This window comes from Ctenopharyngodon idella, chromosome 3 (assembly GCF_019924925.1).
Source record: "Ctenopharyngodon idella isolate HZGC_01 chromosome 3, HZGC01, whole genome shotgun sequence".
NCBI lineage: Eukaryota > Metazoa > Chordata > Actinopteri > Cypriniformes > Xenocyprididae > Ctenopharyngodon > Ctenopharyngodon idella.
Window position 1 is genome coordinate 3,702,649 of NC_067222.1, and position 25,324 is coordinate 3,727,972.

At 42.5% G+C, this 25,324-nt stretch overlaps 1 protein-coding gene across 1 annotated transcript in view; it reads right to left on the reverse strand.

The window, feature by feature from the left end:
- Positions 1-25,324, reverse strand: part of LOC127508498 (uncharacterized) — a 107,200-nt gene that overhangs the window by 56,241 nt on the left and 25,635 nt on the right. The window contains exon 5 of the mRNA XM_051886531.1: positions 19,755-19,856. Within this exon, the coding sequence (XP_051742491.1) occupies positions 19,755-19,856 (102 nt within the window). The remainder of the gene's footprint in view (positions 1-19,754; positions 19,857-25,324) is intronic.

Consider the following 25,324-nt stretch of genomic DNA (forward strand, 5'->3'; position numbering starts at 1 on the left):
TGTAAAAAAAAAAACCTTTGCACTTTTTATTTTCGTTGCACAAAACAATTTTCATAATTGTTTTCATTACTTGCAACACTATTTGTTTTTATTCATGTTCAGATTGAAAATAAGTCACTTTTGCTTTAGTGTTCTGTTGTATAACATTTTTTTGTATTAATTTTACTCCCTGGTCTTTTTGGACACACATTATCAATAAATAAAGTACACCTGTTTATATAATATTTTATTATATTATATATATTATTTTAATATTTTATATTATTTATTCAGCATTTGTTTTTGTTTTTTTATGCCATTTACATCATATATTTGATAGTTATGTATACATTATTGTATTTGAAATGGTAGAAAAACCTGTTTCTGACCTCAAAATAAAGCACTTTCCCTCTGAACATGACTGTGGGGACGAGCACTTCTGTGGCGCTTGGAATTTTTATAATTAATTAAAAAACAAATATTGCCACATTGATGGCTCAAGAAGGTTTAATTGTTCAAATAACATATTGTTTCATATTAAAATATATATAAAAAAAATGTAATCCTAAAGTGTTTTTCAAGTGTAATATTTCTGTAAAGTCTAGGGACGTTTTATCAGCTGGCAAGTTTCAATGCACATTTAAGAGTGCAAGTGGCAACTATTATTACACTCTAAAAAATGCTGGGTTAAAAACAACCCAAGTTGAGTTGAAAATGGACAAACCCAGCAATTGTTTTTTTTGTTTTTTTTTTAACCCAGCAGCTGGGTTAAATTTCTGCCCAACCTGCTGGGTAGTTTTATTTAACTCAACTATTGTGTAAAAATTGCCGTATTGCTAGCTTAATATGAACCCAAAATATGTTGGAAATTAACATTCATTAATATTAAATATAATAATTAAACAATAAACATTTATTAAATTGTTTATTAATAAATGTTCACATTTTGATTATTATTGTTGCCTCTAGTAATTATGTGTCTGATTTATAACCCTCTGGGGTCTGAGGATTTTTGGGGCCCTGGAGAAGTTTTGACATGCCCTGACATTTGTGCTTTTTTCAGTTGTTCATAAACGTATTAATGGAAAAAGTGTCATTACACTGTATTCAGCACGAAGTTGACTACCATAATATGTGAGGAACATGTATGTACATGTTTGTATTTTTGAAGGAATAACGTTTATGCGTGGTTACTGAAAAAACAAAAAACTGAAATAAGGCCATAAAACTAATATTATATATGTGTTCACAAGACTTCTGGGTATTGGAGGTTGTAGACTAGAGTTTTTGCTTCAAAATGATGTAAAATGATCCTGCCTACTCGTTCATATAAAACAATACTTTTTGTCAAGAAACACAGTATGCGTGGAAGCTTGAATCTTCATGAATAATGCTGTGATTCACACTTGAGGAGACAAAGACCTGCATAATGACCTGCATAATGACCCGCCTAATGAGCCCTTTCAGTCAGGTAGGCTATGTGAAAAAACCCTCTGTGAACATGCTGATAAAAGTATTAACGTAAATATAATGTCCACTCTTGACAAAACAAACATGATTTTTGTGATCTCATGCATGCACGTATTAGGGTTAGGGTTAGGGTTAAGGAGTCTCAAGTCTCTAGCCAAATAATGGTTTTCGATTTTAATATACTTTGTTAATGTGCAGTTGACAAACTATACATCATTAAAAATATCTAATACTCAAGCTTCACATTTTGACCTCTGTTTTACTCTTATAGTGACCGTAATTTGTTAATAGCCTATGCGTCAGGAGTTATGGATATGAAAAACGGAGTCGTTACCTTTGACAAAACAACATCCATCAGGGCTTTTAGCTTAAAAGCATGCACATTTGGAGAAATATTGATGGATTCTCATATGTTTGTCAATTTTCTATACAGAGGAGTAATATAAAATATTTATTCAATATTTATTGTCATCACTATGAGTGTTGGATACTGTGTTTTCAATTCATACTTGCAGCCGGAGGGCGCTCTGTGCACATTTAGTCCACAAATGTCTCTGTGAAGAACAGGCATACCATGTGACATTCCAGGAACTAACAGAGGCTTCCAGAGATCGCTAACCATGGCTATAACATGCAGACAGACACTTTTGAAGATAATAAATACAAGATTGCGATGATGTATACATGTATTGCCTCAGAATTTGTGTCTGAATAGCACTCGCTCCGTGGGCGTGGCCGCATTAGCGGATAATGAGCTGAATCACGGATGTCTGACATGGCTCTCTTTTCATTCAGATTATATAAACAGAGAATATTTGTTTTCAATTTGACTTACACGATTTAAAACCTGACATTTCAATGTCTCTTTAGACATAAGTCTCATTTTTTTTTGTGATTAGTATTCACTAAGTTACAGTTCATTTTCTGAGAACTATCAGATTGGACTTCATTCAGAGGGAGACGACAGATCACGCATCATGTTAGTTTTCTTTGTTTTGCAAAAAGTACAACATTTTGTTTTTACTCTGAGTGTACACAAATAAAAGAAGATATTTCACAGAATAAAATGGTGTATAACTCTTAATTGTATGTGCAAAATTGACAGAGTATTTTGAGTCTCTTTCATACTGATAAGAAAAAAGCAAGGTGGTATTGCTGGCGCGACCAGCCAACCCCTGAGTGTTAATTTCCAACCTATTTTGGGTTCATTTTAAGCCATCCATTAAGTCATTTTTACACAATAGTTGGGTTAAATAAAAGGACCCAGCAGGTTGGGCAAACATTTAACCCAACTGCTGGGTTAAAACAACCCAGTCACTGGGTTTGTGTCACAAATGTGGCCTCTGTGGCTCCCTCCGATCACCACCAGAGGGCTCCCTCACCTGAGTACTAGTTTCTTCACGGACTTCATTTCCCATAACCCCGTACCTGGTCCCAATTACCCACACACCTGTTCTCCATCTCCTGGACTATATATAGCACACTCACACTCTCACCCATTGCGAAGTCTTGTTTTGCCCCGGCTGACACTACTGAGCGTTTTTCCTTGTGATCTGTATTCTTGTGTATGACCTTGGACTGTTTATTCTCATCGTGATTGTTTGCTGCCTGCCCTGTTTATTCCCTGCCTGGATTTCTGGATTACCCTGCCTTGTCTGCCGCCTGTCCTGACCCTTGCCTGTCCCTGTTTACAATTCTGCTCTGTCTTGGCTATTGTTATTGCTGGTGTTTGACCTCTGCCTGTTTGACTACGATTGTTTTAATAAAGCTGCACATGGATCCTATCAAGTCTGACTCCTCGTTACAGAAGACTTTTGCCAGACCAAGATCCAGCGGCCATCTATCGTCTGTCCACTGAGGTATCTACACAAGCCAGCATTCTAGCCACCCACCAACAACAACTTACCCATCTTGCTGCTGTAACAGAGGAGCTGGTAAAGACACTACAAAGCATGCGACTCTCCACCGCTGATGTAAGTCCGCCATCAATCACTTCATCTGCCACCTCGGCGTCTATAATGCACTCCACTACAAACCCTCGTCTAGCATTTCCTGAAAAATATGATGGCTCACCAGCAAGATGCAAGGGGTTCCTGCTACAATGCTCAATGTTTGCGTCTCAACAACCCGCTTTATACACTACTGACGAGAGTCGCATTGCATTCGTGTGCTCCTTGTTAACCAGTAAAGCTTTGGAATGGGCCACTGCGGTGTGGAGTGACAGCCGTCCAACGTTCACATAATTTGACGAGTTCCTACAACATTTTCATGAGATTTTTGAGCACTCTGAAGGGGGAAAGGAGGCCAGTGAGTTACTGCTGGCTCTACGCCAAGGCAAACAGACGGCAGCTGAATATGCATTCACGTTTCGAACGCTGGCGGCTCAGACAACTTGGGTGGATGACACACTGAAATTAATGTTCCATAAAGGGTTAAACATGGAACTTCAGTCGGAACTTGCCTGCCGTGACAAAGGAAAGACTCTAACTCATTTCATTGATCTGGCTATCCGCATCGGCAACTTAATTCGCTCATGGCGTCCTCAGAGAAATACCACGTCATTCAGTCCTGCCACTTCAACAACCCCAGATCAAGAACCCATGCAAATCTGCTACACTCACCTGTCCTCTGAAGAGAGAGAGCGACATGTGCAGCAAAGACTCTGCCTCTATTGTGGTCAACCCGGTCATCTGAGAGCGTCATGTCCCACTCGACCAGCAACCAGAAATGCCACTGCGGTGAGTTCATCACATCTCTCTCCTAACATTGAAATTCCTGCCAAACTCATGTATAATGATAGCTCTGTCAATGCCACAGCCACGATTGACTCTGGAGCTGCCGCTAACTCTGATTTCGCTAAGACTCATAACATTCCATTAATTCCCTGTGATTCTGTGTTGTCAGTGGCAGCGTTAGACGGACACCCTCTACATTGGTCAGGTTCACTACACCACTGGAGACATTTCTCTACAGATTGGAACCCTGCATACAGAGACGATTCATTTTTTCCTAATAAAATCACCCCAAAACCCCGTCATTCTTGGATTACCATGGTTACGTCAACATAATCCACAGATTTCCTGGCCCAAAAATCAAATCATCCACTGGTCAGATCACTGTCGTCAACACTGTCTCCAATCTCCACAGCTACAGAACACTCAAGCACAGTCACATCACATCACAAACTTACCACCTGAATATCAAGATCTCTCAGAGGCTTTCAGTAAATCCAAGGCGGCACAGTTACCACCCCCTCGCGCAAATGACTGTGCCATCCAGCTTCTCCCAGGTACGACGCCCCCCAAGGGTCGTATTTTTCCACTTTCTCAGCCTGAATGCAAAGCCATGAGAAACTACATCGATGAAGAACTGTCCAAGGGATTCTTCCGACCATCTACCTCCCCCGCATCAGCGGGGTTCTTCTTCGTTAAAAAGAAAGATGGAGGCTTACGACCCTGTATTGACTATCGGGGTCTCAATGATATCACCGTAAAGTTCCGTTATCCTCTACCTTTGGTCCCCGCAGCCTTGGAACAACTTCGTACAGCCAAGTACTTTACCAAGCTTGACCTGCGCAGTGCTTATAATCTGATTTGAATGATACTACAATACAAGATACTAAGTATAAGGATACTACAATACCTCGTCGACCGGGAGGGGTATGGCCCGGAGGAACGTTCCTGGGTCAATTCAGATGACATTCTGGACCCGTCTCTCATCGAGGAATTTCATAGGGCCCATCCGGAGCGACCAGCCACAATTTTCAAGAAGCAATTTAATTGCCGTATTTTACCTGTGGAGTGCTTTACTAGCTTTGAGGTGCAGTTGTGTCGGGTAGACTTGATGTACCCTATTTTTTGTGCACTTATTTACAGACCCCCCAACTATAATAAGCTTTTCTTGAAGGAATTCTGATTTTTTTTTTTTAGCTACAGTTGTGCCTAATGCTGACAGACTCTTGATTCTCAGTGATTTTTAATATTCATGTGTGTTGCCCTTATAAGCCATTAGTCTCAGAATTTTTACAAATCATTGATTCTTTTAACCTTTTTCAGTCTGTGTTAGGTGCTACACATGAAAAAGGCCACACACTCGATTTGATATTGTCCTTTGGATTTCCGTTACAAATTGTTCAGATTGAAGATTGTTGCTTCTCTGACCATAAGCCAATACTTTTAAATACTGTTTTATCTCATCCTGTGAAACAATCTTCTCCTAGTTACTATATCCGCCCTCTTAACTCAGATGCATCCATACGATTCTCTGATGCCTTTGCCTCTTCTCAATTTGCTATTTCTTTTGAATTATTTTCTTCTGATATGGGCCTCGAAGAGTTAACCTCCTATTTTAATTCCACCTGTGTTAATATTTTGGATTCTATTGCTCCTTCCAAATTGAAATACCCAAAATTGAGAAACCAGCCTTGGCTAAACAGTGAAACTAAAGCATTAAGACAAAAATGCAGGCAGGCAGAGAGAAAATTGAAACAAAATAAATTGCAAGTATCTTATGAAATCTTGAGAGACTGTTTGAAGTCTTATCAGCAATCTGTTAAGATCATCATACTTTTCCAATCTGATTTCTAGCAATGCTAGTAGACCTAAAATTTTATTTAGTACTATTAACAAGGTTCTAAATCCTGCTACTACCACATTTCCTGAGGCGTCTCCTGCAGTTTGCAATGATTTTTTTTTAGAGTTTTTTATTACAAAGATTCAAAATATTCGCTCTAACATTTCAAATTCTGGAAATGTATCTTTTTCTGATCACTGCAACGTAGTTACTTTAACTAGCTTTGAGCCTGTATCTCTATCCTATTTAGTAGATATTATTCACCATATAAAACCTGCATCTTGTTCTTCGGATCCTATTACCTCATTTTTTATAGTGAAAGTATTGGACACTATTGGTCCGTGTATCCAGTCTATATTTAATAGTTGTCTTACTTATGGCTATGTTCCATCATGTTTTAAACATGCAGTGATACAGCCTGTGCCTAAAAAGGCTTCTCTAGATCCACTGGTTTTAACTAATTATCATCCTATTTCTAAGCTTTTCTTTCTAAGGTACTGGAGAAGGTTGTTTTTCATCAACTCTCTTCCTTTCTAAAGAATAATGACATACTAGATAAGTTTCAGTCTGGGTTCAGAGCCAAGCACAGCACAGAATCAGCTCTCTTCAAAGTGTTAAATGACCTGTTATTGGCTGTTGATTCTGGAAAATGTGTCGTTTTGGTTCTCTTGGATCTAAGTGCAGCCTTCGACACTATTGATCACTCTATTTTATTAAAACGTCTTGAGCAGTATGTTGGCATTAGGGGAACAGCTTTAAATTGGTTTGTGTCCTATCTCAGGGGGAGTACTTTTTCTGTAGAAATTGAAAACTTCACTTCCTCCTCTGCTGCGTTTACATGTGGTGTTTCACAGGGCTCTGTCTTAGGCCCTGTTTTCTCTCTAGCTCCTTCCATTAACCAATATTTTTTGCAAGCATCAGATTCCATATCATTGTTACGCAGATGATGTACAGCTTTATCTTCCAGTTAATCCTGATGAAAATACATCTCCCCAGTCATTATTTGAGTGTTTGAGTGAAGTTAAAAGTTGGATGGCAGAAAACTTTCTTCAGTTAAATGATTCAAAGACTGAAGTGTTAGTTTTTGGACATCTGGATTCAGCCAATATCCTCTCAAAAACTTTGGGTCCTATAACTAACACTGTAGGTACCTATGCAAGAAATTTGGGAGTTATTTTTGACCCAGCATTTAAGTTTGACAAACAAATAAACTCAGTTGTCAAATCAGCATTTTTCCAGCTCAGGATGATTGCCAAAATGAAACCTTTTCTTTCATTCAGGGACTTAGAAACCATTATCCACGCATTCATTTCATTAAGACTGGATTACTGCAACTCACTATATTTCGGGGTCACTCAATTGTGTTTGTCTCGCCTGCAGCTGGTCCAAAATGCTGCGGCCAGATTTTTAACAGGGACAAGGAAGAGGACACATATTTCGCCTGTTTTGGCTAGTTTGCACTGGCTCCCCATTGAGTATAGAATCCAGTTCAAGGTATTATTGTTTGTCTATAAGTCCCTGAATGGCTTGGCTCCAAACTATTTATCGGATCTTTTCTCCTACCATCAGACCAATAGGCCTTTAAGGTCATCAAACACACTGTTGCTGTCAGTACCCAAAACACGCTTAAAGCTTAAGAGGGAAGCTCTTTTTTTTTATTGTTTTTTTATTGTTTTATTTTATCGCTAATATCATAATTTTATTTCTCTGTGCAGTGCTTTGGTCGACTCTGTCGTTATTAAATGTGCTATATAAATAAATTAAGCTGAAACTGAAACTCACCCATTGCGAAGTCTTGTTTTGCCCCGGCTGACACTACTGAGCGTTTTTCCTTGTGATCTGTATTCTTGTGTATGACCTTGGACTGTTTATTCTCATCGTGATTGTTTGCTGCCTGCCCTGTTCATTCCCTGCCTGGATTTCTGGATTACCCTGCCTTGTCTGCCACCTGCCCTGACCCTTGCCTGTCCCTGTTTACGATTCTGCTCTGTCTTGGCTATTGTTATTGCTGGTGTTTGACCTCTGCCTGTTCGACTACGATTGTTTTAATAAAGCTGCACATGGATCCTATCAAGTCTGACTCCTCATTACAGTTTGTCCATTTTCAACCCAACTTTTTAACCCAGCATTTTTTTAGAGTGTAACAATAATGGAAAGATGAGGCTTATCAGTATGTCACAATATCACCCCATTTGGACTTTATTTTCTGTTTTGCACCATTTCCTGTCAGTCTGTCATCATAGTTATGCATTTCAATTCACTAACTTGCAATTCGATTCGATATCAGTTATTTTGGATGTACTGTATATCAGGTACAGTACATGGCTAACTTTTTTCAAGAAAAAAAAAATCTCAACTAATGCTGTAAAATACACATGGGAATCAGTTGGTACGACAATAATATTGAAGGTTAAAATTAACTGATCTGTATACAAACAAATTACACTTAAGAAATTTTTTATAATAATAAAGTTATAATAGGCCTACTAACTTTAAAATGATTTCTACTTCAATTCATTTTTTGAAATATAAACATTTAAATGGTGGCTGTCTACTTGACATTTATTTAAACATGCATTTTATAGGCTATTGAAGAACATTAAAAATTATAATTAATATGTAATATGGTGCATATATTTAGCTAAATTCGCCTCTCTAGAGTCCATTTTTCTAGCTGACTAACGAGTTTATGGTCACTGAATATGTTTGTTCTGAGGTAAATGTGATGATTGTTTGTTTACAAGCTTTTATTAACGTCTTTCCGCGGTTGAAACACTGATTAAGCGATTACACAAGATACGGATTTCGTTAAGTTGTACTGTATCTTTTAACATACCTTTAGATGATCATTCATGTTTATTTCGCTCTGTAACTGGTAAAGCGGAGGAGAGGATCAGTTCTCGTGCGCTTCACGCTGTCGCTTGAACTACAGCAATCTGTCACGCCAAAGAGCACCAAAATGGTATTTATGTTATTTATATCGAAGTAAAATGGGCAGAATTTTAAATATGAGACTTTGTTTCATGTCAAAAGCAACAAACCACAAATCTTATTGTGATTTATTGGATGGTTACGTATCCTCACGCTTTTTTAAGTGGGTATACGGAAATCCTTGACCTTTCCTAGTGGGTATATGACATATACCTGCTTATCACGTAGACTACTCCACTGCTTTGTGCAGCGTTTACCTCAGTAAGACCGAGTAAATCTCTGAGCTCATGCGAGTGAGTGGGGGCGGGGCTAGTAAGCATATTCATAGATCCGTGTATACTAAATGAAGCAAAGGTATAGAGTTACATTCAAGCTACACTATATTGCCAAAAGTTTTGGGACGCCTGCCTTTACATGCACATGAACTTTAATGACATCCCATTCTTAATCCGTAGGGTTTAATATGGAGTGGGCCCACCCTTTGCAGCCATAACAGCCTCAACTCTTCTGTGAAGGCTTTCCACAAGGTTTAGGAGTGTGTTTATGGGAATTTTTGACCATTCTTCTAGAAGCGCATTTGTGAGAGGTCAAGCACTGATGGTGGACGAGAAGGCCTGGCTCGCAGTCTCCGCTCTAATTCATCCCAAAGGTGTTCTATCGGGTTAAGATCAGGACTGTGTGCAGGCCAGTCAAGTTCCTCCACACCAAACTCGCTCATCAATGTCTTTATGGACCTTGCTTTGTGCACTGGTGCGCAGTCATGTTGGAACAGGAAGGGGCCATCCCCAAACTGTTCCCACAAAGTTGGGAGCATGAAATTGTCCAAAATGTCTTGGTATGCAGAAGCATTTAGAGTTCCTTTCACTGGAACTAAGGGGCCAAGCCCAACCCCTGAAAAACAACCCCACACCATAATCCCCCCTCCACCAAACTATACACTTGGCACAATGCAGTCAGGCAAGTACCGTTCTCCTGGCAACCGCCAAACCCAGACTCATCCATCGGATTGCCAGACAGAGAAGCATGATTCATCACTCCAGAGAGCATGTCTCCATCTGACGCTTTGCATTGCACTTGGTGATGTAAGGCTTGGATGCAGCTGCTCGGCGATGGAAACCCATTCCATGAAGCTCTCTATGCACTGTACTTGAGCTAATCTGAAAGCCACATGAAGTTTGGAGGTCTGTAGCTATTGACTCTGCAGAAAGTTGATGACTTCTGTGCACACTGCGTCTCAGCATGCGCTGACCCTGCTCTGTGATTTTACGAGGCCTACCACTTCGTGGCTGAGTTGCTGTTGTTTCTTGTTTTTTTTGTTTTTTAATAAACTTTTGTTAGTACAAAGCCATGGATAACTAAATCTGGAGTGTAAATTATGCAATCACCAGGATGTTATAAACACTTTTAAAAAAGCAAGATGGGAAAATCCTCTGGACCAGATCAGATTGGGGGACGTTTACTAAAGATGTGTGCAGATCAGCTGGGTCCTGTTTTTTATAATATATTCCTAAAGTCTCTTTATCTTAAAAAAAATCCTTTTGGAAAGAAGCCATAGTTGTGTCTATATGGAAGACAAGTTATCCTAAGACTCTAAATGATTTTAGACCTGTTGCTCTGACATCATTGGTGATGAAATGTTTTGAGAAATCTGTCAGGGATGAACTTTTATTGAAAAGTCTTTTAGATCCATTGCAGTTTGCTTACCAGGCCAGAAGGGGAGTTGAGAATGCCTCATCCACCCTGTTAAATATGATTATGAAACATCTGGAGGGAAGTAAAACCCATGTTAGATTGCTCTTTGTAGATTTCCCGTCAGCTTTTAATACTGCAGCGGTCTTTGTGTTGGTGTGACGGCACATTGCAGCGAGGTCGCGAGCTTCAGAGGAGCCTGAGCTGTTTATAGCTCTCAACTGCTGTTCTTACAGCATAGTTTTGCCCGTGCATTTAACGGTTTGCGATTTGGGCCGGTTCCTCTTTGTATGTGATCAGGGAGTGGTGTACCTGATCACATCGCGGCTGTTCCCTGTGTGCTTCGGCACAGAGTTCAGAGCTGAATTTCCCCTTCTAAAAGAGCTTCACAGACGAACCCTGCGTCTTTTTCAAGATGTCATTTCGTCGGTGCGTTACTGGATGCGGTCATTCCCTGGTCCCCGCTGACGGTCACAATCACTGCATCACATGCCTGTGCGTTCAGCATGCTGAAGCAGCTTTTGTGGATAGTTCATGTTCTCACTGCTGGAACATGACTATCTCAGTGTTGAGATCCAGACTCTCGTTCCACTATGCCCCGTGCGGCCGTTTTCTCTGGCTCTGGCCAGGGGTGACGGTGCATCGGCGTGTAGGCAGGGTGATCTGAGGATTACGGTCAGGGCTTCCCCGTCGAGCGCCGGTCCGCGGGCCCCTGCCCCCTCTACAACACTGCAGCCTGTGGTGTTGCCGATGGATCGCGCTGGTCCCTCTACGGAGCGACCAGTCGTGTCCTTCGGTGCGCCCGCGGACGACCAGATGCCGATTGCGGCATCGGAAAGTGAGCAAGAGTCCTCGAAAGGTGAGCAAGAGTCCTCGGGAGATGAAGACTCGGCTACATTGCCTTCCTCTGGGACTGTAGCGTTGCCCGAGGCTGATCCCGAGTTGACGGCTAAGCTTTCCCGGGCCGCTGAGAAGGTCGGGCTCATCTGGAAACCTCCACCATTCTTCCCGGAAGAGCATGAGGAGGTGACCAAGTCTTGGAGAACGCCGTATAGCATTCATGCCAGGCATGGTCCCTCCTCCGCCTTCACCACCCTGGATGGCGGGGAGGCCATGGGGTACGCTGGGATCCCCCCAGTCGAGCGGTCTGTTGCGATGCAACTGTGTCCAAAGGCCGCCGGCTGGCGCGGTGAACCGCGTCTCCCATCCCGGGCCTGTAAATTCTCGTCAGGCTTGACGGAGAAAGCTTACAGAGCCTGCGGACAGGCCGCCTCTGCCCTGCATGCCATGGCCCTGTTACAGGTCTACCAGGCCAAAGCGCTCATGGACATGCCCCAGGGTGGTCTTGACCAACAGCTGCTGAGGGAGCTGCACGCCGCCACTGACCTCGCCCTCCGGGCGACGAAAGGGACGGCACGCTCTGTTGGTCAGACAATGGCTACTCTTGTAGTCCAGCAGCACCACCTGTGGTTGACCTTGGCTGACATGAGGGAGACCGATAAATATCGGTTCCTGGACTCCCCCGTGTCTCAGGTTGGCCTATTCGGCGTCACGGTCGCGAGCTTTGCCCAGCAGTTCTCGGCCGCACAGAAGCAGGCTGAGGCCATTAAACATGTCCTGCCCCGGCAGTCTGCTGCTGCCTCCACCCCGCCGCCGGCCGCACACCCTCAGTCTGCTCGTCGCCAAGGGCACCCGTCAGTGTCGTCCTCCGCCCCTGCTAAGTCGGCCAAGCAGCAGACAGCAGGGAGCCGGTCGCGGACATGGCGCCCAGCCCGCTCAGAACACAGCCAAGCCAGGTGGCAAGAGAACAAGGAAGCGGTCTTGAGACGGGCGACCTGGAGAAGAGGGATTCAGCTCTTCGGGAGATGATGACCGCATCTCTTCCACCCCCTGGAGGAGGGCCGGGGGGAATTTGTGTTTCGTCTTGTCCCGCCGCTGACTCTCCGGAGTCCAGCGGTACCCACTCCTACAGGTCTCAAGACGGCGCGGCTGTCAGTGCGCGAGGCCCCGCCTCACCACTCTCAGCCCCCTCTCACTTCGCCAGCAGGTCCCAGTGTGATGGTCGAGGCCGTCTCCCATGCACACTGTCACCTCGCAGAGTCAGACCCCACTTCGGGCCGCCATGCCATCCGAGTCGGGTCCCAGTACTCTGCTTCACTGCCCCATGCCCGGTACGTCTGTGGTGCCTTTGGTCCCGCTGGCTCGGTGTCTGGAAGCCTGGTTAGCGCTTCCCAGCCCGTCCCGCTGGCTCATTCGTACCATCAGACTCGGCTATGCGATTCAGTTCGCCTGGCGAAGGATGCAATCGAGCAGGTCCCTCCAGCCGATATGGAGTCAGGGTTTTACAGCCCCTACTTCATTGTACCCAAGAAGGGCGGTGGGCTACGGCCAATCCTGGATCTGCGTGTCCTGAATCGGTCCTTTCACAGGCTGCCGTTCAAGATGCTAACGCAGAAGCGCATTTTTGAATGCATCTGTCCCCAGGATTGGTTTGCAGCGATCGACCTGAAGGACGCGTACTTTCATGTCTAGATTCTGCCTCAACACAGACCCTTTCTACGGTTTGCGTTCGAGGGTCGGGCATATCAGTACAAAGTCCTACCCTTCGGGCTGGCCCTGTCGCAGTTGTGCGAACACAGGGACATGGTGTTAGCTCACCTCAGCCGGTTGGGTCTTCGGGTCAACTGGGACAAGAGCAAACTCGCCCCCGAGCAGAGGATCTCTTATCTCGGTATGGAACTGGACTCGGTCACCCAGACAGTGTGCCTCACCGAGGAGCACGTCAAGTCAGTGTTGAACTGGCTGAGTACGCTCAAGTGCAGGACAGTGGCCCCACTGAAACTTTTTCAGAGGCTCCTGGGGCATATGGCATCCGCAGCCGCAGTCACGCCGCTCAGATTGCTTCATATGAGGCCGCTTCAATGCTGGCTTCACGGCCGGGTCCCGAGATGGGCGTGGCAGCGCGGTACGTTCCGTGTCCCTGTGACACCGAACTGCCGTCGCACCCTCACCCAGTGGTCGGACCCTTCGTTCCTGCGGGCAGGAGTTCCCCTCGAACAAGTGTCCAGGCATGCTGTGGTCTACACAGATGCTTCTGCCATGGGGTGGGGAGCCACGTACAATGGGCATGCAGTACCAGGTCTGTGGACGGGGCCTCAACTGCACTGGCATATCAATTGCCTCAAGTTGCTAGCAGTACGTCTTGCACTGGGCCGCTTCAAGGAGCTATTTACAGACAAGCACGTACTGGTCCGCTCGGACAGCACTGCGGCCATTGCGTACATCAACCATCAGGGTGGTCTACGCTCCCGTCGCATGTCGCAACTCGCCCGCCATCTCTTGCTATGGAGTCAGAAGCATCTGAGGTCGCTTCATGCCATTCATGTCCCAGGCGTGCTCAACCGTGCAGCCGACGAGCTCTCACGGCAGCCTCCGCTTCCGAGCGAATGGAGACTCCATCCCCAGGTGGTCTAGCTGATTTGGCAGCGCTTCGGCGAGGCACAGATAGATCTGTTTGCCTCCCCGGACACTGCCCACTGCCAGTTGTTCTATTCCCTGACCGAGGGCACGCTCGGCACGGATGCTCTGGCACACAGCTGGCCCCGGGGCCTACGCAAATATGCGTTTCCCCCAGTGATCCTTCTCGCACAGCTCCTGTGCAAAGTCAGGGAAGACGAGGAGCAGGTCTTGTTAGTGGCTCCGTATTGGCCCACTCGGACCTGGTTTTCAGATCTGATGCTCCTCGTGACAGCACCTCCTTGGCCCATTCCTCTGACAAAGGACCTTCTGACTCAGAGATGGGGCACCCTCTGGCACCTGCGTCCCGACCTGTGGAAACTCCATGTGTGGTCCCTGGATGGGACGCAGAGGTTCTAAGTGATCTACCCCAGTCGGTTGTAGACACTATCACTTCTGCTAGAGGTCCTTCCACAAGGATGCGTTGAAGTGGAACCTGTTCGTCGAATGGTGTTTCTCTCACCGAGAGGACCCCCGATCATGTTCGATCAGATCTGTGCTCTCCTTTGTAAGATTGAAAATATCTAAAGATATTTTAAAATGAACAAAGACATTTGCTTTACTGTTTAAACCCCCTCTCTTTTGCTACAAGGGCCATTTGGAAGGCACAAAGGTGTTGAAGGTGATCAAGGCCTGTAGGCCAAAATGTATATACATCGGGGGTCTACAAATTGTCACACCTTTAGTACAGTGGGGGAAGATTTAATCTTCTGATTGGTCAGTTTGAATGTCTCACATTTGGGCTTCAGTCACACGGTCAAGGAAGGGATAAAAGAAAATTGTAACTGTTGCTCTATCTCTTTGATTCTTGGCTTTTCTTGGGCATTCTCTGGCCCTCTCTCTGTCTCTCTCTTTCTCTTTCACTCTCTCTCTATCTCTCAGGTAACTTTTGACATACATGCTGGGTACGATTAATGGTAACGATTATGATTTTATCATCTTATACATCTATTTTGTAATTATTTTAAGTGTAACCATAATCAGATATTGTCATTAAACCCTTTCTATTACAAATGATGTGCTAACTAGTTTTGATTTAGTATTAACATTAATGTGCTCCTTATTGCAATACAATGTTGTCACACTGTAGCAATGCTCTCCCACATATTTTGCTATTATAACTGCGCTTATTTCCGTCGTTGGTATAAGTTGCAGTAGGTGGTTATAGACAAGAAATGTACAGTTTTATGCCATCTTGCTGATAACGTTTCTTTAGTCGCTCGGCAACCCTACAGCCTGAACCCCTGTAGGAGGTCCACCCTTACACCTTCCTGCAAGAGGGCTTGGAGCGAAGGCTGTCTCCCTCCACCCTCAAGGTGCATGTTGCCGCTATTGCCGCACATCACGATGCAGTTGATGGTAAGTCTTTGGGGAAGCACGATCTGATCGTCAGGTTCCTGAGGGGGGCGAGGAGACTAAATCCGCCTCGCCCTTCCTCTATATCCTCTTGGGATCTCTCCCTGGTACTTACATCTCCCCGGGGTCATCCCTTCAAGCCTTTGCAGTCAGCTGAGTTAAAAGTACTGTCCTCTTAAGACCGTCCTCCTGGTTGCATTGGCCTAGGTGAAGAGGGTAGGGGATCTGCACGCATTTTCGGTCGACGAATCGTGCCTGGAATTCGGGCCCGGTGACTCTCACGTTATCCTGAGACCCCGGCCTGGATATGTGCCCAAGGTTCCTACCACTCCCTTCAGAGATCAGGTATTGAACCTGCAAGTGCTGCCTTCGGAGGAGGCAGACCCAACCCTGGCTTTGCTCTGTCCCGTCCGCGCTCTGCGCCTGTACGTGGATAGAACGCGAAGCTTTAGGACCTCAGATCAGCTCTTTGTCTGTTATGGAGGCCAGCAGAAGGGAAAGGCTGTCTACAAGCAGAAGATGGCCCACTAGATAGTGGACGCCATCGCCTTGGCTTATCAGTCCCAAGGCGTGCCTTGCCTGCTCAGGTTGAAAGCTCACTCCACCAGAGTAGTGGCCTCTTCCTGGTCACTGGCGCATGGCACCTCGCTGACAGATATCTGTAGAGCTGCGGGCTGGGCGACACCCAACACATTCACTAGGTTCTATAGCCTTTGTGTGGAACTGGTATCTTCCCGTGTACTTGCTTCCAGTAGCCGGTAAACGCGAAGAACCCGTTCTAGTATTGGCTTGCAATGCCATTCCCGCCCCCTGGGCCGAATACGTGTATCTATTACTTCAGTAGAGTTCCCCGCTTGGCGAACCCTGTTGAGTTCCTCCGCCTCCCTTTGCGGCTCGGACATTGCGGAGTGTCTGATGCCAGGCCAAACGTCTGTCACCGACGTTGATGTTTGGCTGGGTGCCATATGTCGTAACCCCTCCACGTGAGTGGTCCCATATGTGTATTGTCCACGGTCAAACTCCCCACGGTGAGCCTGTGTCTTTCCCTTAGCAGAGCCAGCTCTGCTGTCACCTGTCAGATGAGTCAGATGAGCCATCCCAGGGACTCCATACGCGTACTGCCCACGGCCAGTCCATATGTGTATTTCCACGTAAATTCCTCCCCTGCAGGGTAGGTTGTGGCCTCCACAGCATCCTCTACAGGTTCGCTTCTCCAGTGTTGTCTAAGTCTTACTGTAGTGGGTCTGCTGCGGAACAGCAGTAGACTCTCTCAGTGTAAGCTCGCCCCCTTCTCTGCCCCCCTGGTGTGCCGGGTGGCTAGAGCTTGCGCTGGGCGTTGGAAGGGGTCTGTAACTGTGGCGTTTTATTTGGGATCCCAATTCATCGGTCACTACTGACGTACGTCGAACGTGACCGTCTGAAAGGGAACGTCTCGGTTACATATGTAACCCTCGTTCCCTGAAGGAGGGAACGGAGACGTACGTCCCGTCACCACAGTTCCTGTGCCCTCGCTGTAGTGCAGACCTAGGTTGTCTCCTCAGCGAAAAACAGAGTGCGATTGCATCTGCTTCCCTATTTATACCACCTGGCGGGGGCGGTGCGCATTATGCAAATATCACACGCCAATTCCATTGGCTTGTTGTAGTTTACTCGAAGCTGATAGGGCTCTCTAGTGTGGGATTACAAATTTAAGAATCTGTTTAAGATCTGCTGATCCTACATCCTGACATAACCTCACATGAAATACTAAGGTGAAGTATATTGTATTTAACATTTTGAGGTAAAGATAATGACAATTTAAGGAGATCAAGGCAGGCAGCCCAGGTGTCTGTAACATTAACCTTTTGTCTTCATGCACTTCCTAACCATTTGGCAGGACAAAGCTCAAGATACAGCGGTGCCTTTGTCTCTATGATAATGTAAAGGTATGGGCGATACTGTCAGACTGAGTGGATTAGCACCTATGCATTTGAATGACACCGTTATGCTGATTAGATCATGGCTGGGAAATGTAGGGAATGGGCTGATTCCTGCACTGCATTTGCATGCTTTGTTTAGATTGTCTCCATCTCTACTCTATGTATCCCTCCCCCTTGAATGTATATGAACTACCAAGTACACTGCCTTAGTTGGACTTGGATGACTACAGCGACGCACAGCGCGTTTCTCAATAAAGAGTAACTTCTGCTTGAAAGATATCCCAACATCTCCTGGTCTCTGCTTCGATGAGGAAAAAGTTTGTCTTACAGAAAGCTAGAGCTATTCTTGCAGATTGTACTCATCCACTGTTCCGAGTTTAAAATGCTTCCTTCTTGTATATGTTATAGTATGCCTAAACTTAAAAGCAATCGGTATAGACATTATTTTATTCCCACTGCTGTAAGGCTTTTAAACTTGTAGGATGTCAGAATGTTGTGTTTGGTATGATGTGTTTAAAATTTTTACGCTGCACCAAAAATCACCTTCTGGGCTCATAATAAACCTTGAACCTAAGTTGCTTTTATAATCTGTTTAAAAAAAAAAAAAAAAAAAAAAAAACAGAGACATCAAGAATCAGCATATGAACCTCAACAATGGTGACAATCAAAGTGCTTTATGTTGCATGATGGGAGCCACCAATTAAAACTCATCCACGGCTCCCATCATGCATTGCAGCATGAATAAATTATGCAGCTGAACTGTCCTCTAACTTTCATTGATTGTTCCTGTTTGTTTTTATTTTGCTGTTGTTTTGTTGTGACAGTAGCTTGTTTTGTGATGTTCAGAGTTGATCTGTTTGTCAGTATTTATTTATTGTCACCATTCTTGAGAATCATATGCTGATTCTTGATGTCTCTGTGTCTAAATACAGAAGGTTCTGTGCACAATGTATTTTTGAAATTGTTCATATTGTTGTTAGAGCTCAAGCTGTAAAATCACAGGACTACAATCACCAATACTAAAGTTACATCAAGCATATAGTCAGATATTTAGACTCTGAATGACATCAGTGAATCCGGTCATCACATAATGATAATGTCATCAATACATTTTGTGACCAGATCACATTTTCTCTTGCCACAACAAATATGTTTCACAAACACACAATTGGAGCAACCAGAGAAAAACTAATATTAAAAAGTAAAGGGTCAAGAGCCCAACTAAAGCAAACACTGAACTCGATCACTGTGATTTGAAACGAAACATTACATAAAACATTAAATAACATCTTTCGCTTTCCTTCAATGATTATGTTTATTAAGATCAGGTGTCACCACTAATTGTCAAACATTACTTAATTAATCACTTAATTATCTCATTAACTTCAACACTGCTTCAGTGTTATTTTAACACCCTGTGGTGTGGACACATATGTACACTGAGGGGTGTTAATTTAACATTTTGCTGTGTATAAATAGGCTTGTTGGCTGAATGCATTCTGTTCTGATTGTGGACTCTGAGAAATTACAGACTGAGCTGTGTTGCAAACTCGGGCCATTTGGTTTAGCCAAAATTAGCACATTGTTGCTGTTTGTATTCTTTTTTGTACAGTTTTTATTTTGTTTTTGTTTTCCCTTACACTGTAAATATTTTTGCACTTTCCATTAAAATACCATTTTTGGATTATGCATCAACTTTTTGTACAGCGTGTTTCCTTTTCCCACTCCAACTGGTTGGCCTTCCTACAGTAAGGCTTCTCTTTTTTTCTGTTCATGTTGCTCTTTCCTTCAGTGATTCTGCTTTTGAACGTTAGTTGTCATCACTAATATTCAACCATCAGAGCATAGCACCTAACAGTCAAATTTCCTAAATGAAATTAGTCCATTTTAAATATCAGTGAAAGTGCATTGCACTTTAAAGAAAAAAAAAAAAAAAAAAAAAAAAGTTATGTGAACTCAGTATTGAAGATTGTGTTGAAATTGGGTGTTATTTTATGTGTTTTTGCACAAGATGATATGGGGGAGATCTGTCATTGTTTAATGTTCTGTTATGTTGGTATTTAAAATGGTTCCTGTTGTCTGAGTTTTGGGGGTCACCATTGTGCTGAAGAGTAGAGCCTGTGTTTAGGTTGAGGATGGACCAAGAAACCCGGATGCTATGCTGATTATCATACTTGCTAATTTTTGAATTCTTAAAAAGTGATAATTTTATGATAATTCACCAAGTAAATAAATGTACTTGTGGTTATAACATGGGAAAAGGTTTATTATTATTATTATTATTTATCATGGAAACAAATCAGACAGAAACTCTTACCGTACCTCTTCTAAAGATGCGGAGACAGAGCAGAAGAACAATTCCAAAGAATATTCCATAAATGATGCCAGGTACACTACTCCTGTCCCAGCCACATTTAAAAAGAACTGGAAGAACAATGAAGAGAAAGAAAAATCGCCACAGAGGATAAATTATGTATTGTGCACAGAAAGTACTTATCTGAATCTGCATGGGGTGAACTGTACAATGTTTGTCAAACAGTCTGTTTGATATTTGAGGAAAGTAGCACTACATGTTGAAAAAGACATATTGCAAAAGATTTCATTTTTTATTTTAGAATGATGGAAGTATATTTAATATATTCCATTAGACATATAAGCATTCCAGATAATAGCATGCAGAAAACGTCCCTATACTAGATGATAGATTCCACAGGTGTCCTGAGAAATCACACTTGTCTCCATAAACAAACAAACAAACAACTAAATAAATAAAAATACATTATTGTCTGCAAATTATAAGACTTTAAGGCACTGTCTGCTTATAAGTCATTTTGAGCATTTGAGGGTTGCTCACATCTGGATTGCACTGTAAAAAAATGACTTTATTTTAACTTAACCTTTTGAGTTATCTTTTTACATTTTAAGCATTTTCAACTTGACAAATTTAGTTATTGAACTTATAAAGTTTAGTTGCAATAACTTTATGAAAGTAAAGTGAACTTTTTTAAATTTTCACTCATCCTCATTTAACCTAATTTGATTTTTGTTTTAGTTAAACCAACTAAATAATTATTATAATAATTAATTGTTCTTATGTCAATTGTAAATAATTGTATTATTTCAAATGTTTCAGCCATGTTTCGCTTGAGAACTTTTTCATTCAAATTCATTTATACTACAAATAATAATTGATCTGATGTCAGTCACTGAAACATCAACTGCGAACAATTAAATTAAATCTCTCAAGATCTCAGCAGAGGATGATTAAACAACTCCAAAAACAGCCATTCCTGATTTCTAACACACACTCACAACATTTGGCTGGCATTGTGGCTGTCAGAGCAAAAGCGAAAGCTTTACCAGTGTCACTCACTCACTCACTCACTCACTCACTTACTTACTTATTTATTTATTTGAAAATAATAATTTAGTTTGAAGTCACCATTTTGTTGAATAGTGTTTCCTTTAGTTGTGCTCTTGATCCTTAAATTTTTCTTTTTTTTTTTTTTTTTTTTTTTCTGCTTTAACACTGTGTTTAGAAAGCACGTTTATTGTGGTAAAGAAAGCCAGAAATGAGATAAGCTGGTACTTGTTACTTTTTATTAATATAAGCATCATAAAGTGGTTTGCTTCACTGATCACATCTGAAACCTCATCACTGATTGTTAGGGTTTAGTGTTATTAGTGCCTCTAAACTCTCTACTGATCTTGTGATACTGCAGCATTTGCTCCAGCAGTGTCATGACAATCTGATCATTGGAAGAAAAAAAAATCCTGGACAATAAGCTTTAAACTACTGTTTCATTCAGACACACACAAACATGAAGAATCAGCATATGAATCTCAACAATGGTGACAATCAACAACGCTTCATGCTGCAGTGCATTCTGGGTGCACCAATCAAAACTCATCCATGGCTCCCAGCATGCATTGCAGCATGAATTTTAGTAGTTTGTTTTGTCACCATTGTTGAGGTTTGATGTCTAAGTGTGTCTAAGTGCCCAATCTAAAGTTGTTGCACAAAACGTGTTTCAGATTTTCTCAGTTTGTGTCACTGTTAATGCACTAGTGTTCTTTCTCTTACAGCTAAATTTTTTTAGCTAAAAGAAAATATTTTCACAGTTTAGTAGAACCTCAACCTTATTACTTTATTTGCTTTGAAACAGTAACTTAAACTAGATGAAAAAAGTTTGTCGAGACAAACTTTAAGTTGGCTTGAAAAATCCGGTCCAGAAAGTTTGAAGCAGTTATAAAAGTTTTAAAACTTTTCAGTTTGAGAGTTTTTAGTTTGAAAGTTTCAGTTTTAGTTTAGTAGTTTTGTTAGTTAGATGAGTTTAGATAGATTTAGCATGATTTAGCACATTGCTATCATGTTCCTAGCATGATTTAACATGTTGCTAGCATTATTTAACACATTGCTAACATCATTTAGCATGTTGCTAACATGATTTAGCATGTTGCTAGCATGATTTAACATGTTGCTAGCATGATTTAGCATGTTGCTAACATGATTTAGCATGTTTGTTAGCATGTTGCTAGCATGATTTAGCATTTTGCTAACATGATTTAACACATTGCTAGCATGTTGCTAGCATAATTTAGCATTTTGCTAGCATGATTTAACATATTGCTAGCATGTTGCTAGCATGATTTAGCATGTTAGCATGTTGCTAGCATTATTAATATGTTGCTAGCATGTTTGCTAGCATTATTTAACAAGTTCCTAGCATATTGCTAGCATGACTTAGATAGATATTAGTTAGATAGTTATTAGTTAGATATTAGTTAGATAAATATTAGTTAGATAGTTATTAGATAGTTAGATAGATATTAGATAGATAGATAGATAGATAGATAGATAGATAGAGATGAGTTTTAATGAGTTTCAATGGATTAGAAATAGTACATAGAATGGCAGTTTAATTGAGTCTAATGGGCTTCCGTAGTCTTGGCTCATTTGAACATTTCGTCAATGAAAGTCAATGGGATTTTTCCGAGCTTTAATAGTCATTTTTAGGAAAACCGTAAGTCCGATCAGTTAGAAAAGATATAGCAACTCGAGTCAGAACAGTCTGAAGGTCTGACCCGAGTTTGGAGTTTATAGAGTTAAAGCTCTAGGAGGAGTTAGAGTTGGAAATTTTAGTCTCAGAAGAATAATAACTAGAATGTACATTTCCTGAAGAAAATGTGAATGGTGCTTGCAGTGGCAAAATCGGCACTTGGTTGCTAGGGTGTTTCTGGGCAATTGCTAAGGTGTTCTGGGTGGTTGCTAGGTGGTTGCTAAGGTACTTGGGGTGGTTGCTAAGGTGTTGCTAGGCAGTTGCTAGGGTGTTCTGGGTGATTGCTAGGCGGTTGCTATGGTAACCTGGGTGGTTGCTAGGCGGTCACTAGGCAGTTGCTAAGGTACTTGGGGTGGTCACTATGGTGTTGCTAGGCAACTTAATGGTTGCTAGGGTGTGGTTATGAAGTGTTGAAGGTGATTCGTGATTGGCCGTTTGCTGCCCTGGGTCAAATGAGTCCACCCTCATGTTCCTATGACACTTCTATCCAAAGATATTCCTTTGATCTTTTTTAATGGAAGTCTATGGAACTTGTTGCTATGATGTTCTGTATGGTTGCTAGGGCGTGGCTTGATAGCTTCACAATGATCCTGAGAGACTGATTGGTTGCCTGAGTAAAATGAGCCCACCCCCTTGTCTCTATGACACTGTTATCCAGAGTTATGTTCAATACAAAATCCATATGTAATTTCCCATAGTAGGAAAAACACTGTTTCACGGGCACGGCTTCACCATAGTAAGTCTATGGGGCAACTTTGGGCAGCTCTTGCGCCCCAGGGGTACAACTTACACCCCATTTTGAGGTATGGTCTGACAGAGCCTGCAAGCCTCTTCAAACGTGGTAACCCACATGTTTCTACGAAATCCTCGTTAGGAGCTATGACTCGTCAAAGTTCGTCGCAAATGTTAAGTCTATGGGTTTTTTCGGCCCGATTTTTCGCCTGCCAGACGAACATCGTACACCTGATCACTTAGAAAAGTCATAGCACACCTCTCCTCAATGAGCCGGTCGATTTGACACCTCATTCATGGGTCTATGACAAATGCTGCGGGAGGAGTAGCGAGCAGAAATTTTAGTGGAAGAAGAAGAAGAAGAACTAGAATGTACATTTCCTGAAGAAAATGTGAATGGTGCTTGCAGTGGCAAAACTCGACACTCTGTTTAGCATGATGGTAGCATGATGCTAACATGATTACCATGTTGCTAGCATGTTTTTAGCAAGATGCTAACATAATTAACATGTTGCTAGCATGATGCTAACATGATTACCATGTTGCTAGCATGATGCTAACATGATTACCATGTTGCTAGCATGATGCTAACATGATTAGCATGTTGTTAGCATGATGCTAGCATGATTACCAAGTTGCTAGCATGTTTTTAGCAAAATTTGCTAACATTATTAGCCTGTTGCTAACATGATGCTAACACGATTAGCCTGTTGCTATCATGATGCTAACACGATTAACATGTTGCTAGCATGATGCTAACACATTTTGACTTGTTTGTGTAATGTTTAAACCCTAAGCTAATTGCTATTAGCATGTAGCTATTCACTGCTAGCATGTGTAGCATGTTGGAAGTCCAGTTTGCTAGCATGAGTCAAAAGAGCCAACCGCCATGTCTCTACGATGCTCTGATGCAGAGATATAGGTCTTGCTAAACGGTTGCTAGGGTACTTTGTTTGGTTGCTAGGGAGTCGCATGGCATCTGCCAATGATGATACTCCAAAGGCTGCTTGTCAGTATTAATGATATAAACCAACCCCCATGCTTCTATGTCTTTCAGATGTGAAGATATTCCTCTTTGGATTTGGGTTGCTAGGGTGCTCTAAATGGTTGCTAGGGCGTGGCTATGAAGTGTTGAAGGTGATTCGTGATTGGCCGTTTGCTGCCCCGAGTCAAACGAGCCCAACCTCATGTTTCTATGACACTTCTATGCAAAGATATCCCTTTGATCATTTTCAAAGGAAGTCTATGGAACTGTTGCTAGGGTGCTCTAAATGGTTGCTAGGGCGTGGCTTGATAGCTTCACAATGATCCTGAAAGACTGATTGGTTGCCTGAGTAAAATGAGCCCGCCCCCTTGTCTCTATGACATTGTGATCCAGAGTTATGTTCAATACAAAATCCCTATATAATTTACCATAGTAGGAAAAACAACATGCAGTCACTTCCTGGTTCATGGGCACGGCTTCACCATAGTAAGGTATGGTTTGACAGAGCCTGCCAGCCCCTTCAAACGTGGTAACCCACATGTTTCTACAAAATCCTCATTAGGAGCTATGACTCGTCAAAGTTTGTCGCAATGTTAAGTCTATGGGATTTTTCGGCCGATTTTTCGCCCGCCGGGCGAACAACGTACACCCGATCGCTTATAAAAGTCATAGCACACCTCTCCTCAATGAGCCGGTCGATTTGACACCTCATTCATGGGTCTATGACAAACGCTGCGGGAGGAGTAGCACGCAGAAATTTTAGTGGAAGAAGAAGAAGAAGAAGAAGAAGAAGTATGCACAATAACAATAATGATGCTTTGCCTTTGGCAAGCACCAATAATGATGCTTTGCCTTTGGCAAGCACCATTAATAAGTTTAAATAGCATTACAATAAGTTGGCTTTTTCAAGCCAACTTAATAAGTATGCACAATAACAATAATGATGCTTTGCCTTTGGCAAGCACCATTAATAAGTATGCAGGAGAACAATAATGATGCTTTGCCTTTGGCAAGCACCATTAATAATAAGTATGCACAATAACAATAATGATGCTTTGCCTTTGGTAAGCACCATTAATAAGTTTAAATAGCATAACAGTAAGTTGGCTTTTTCA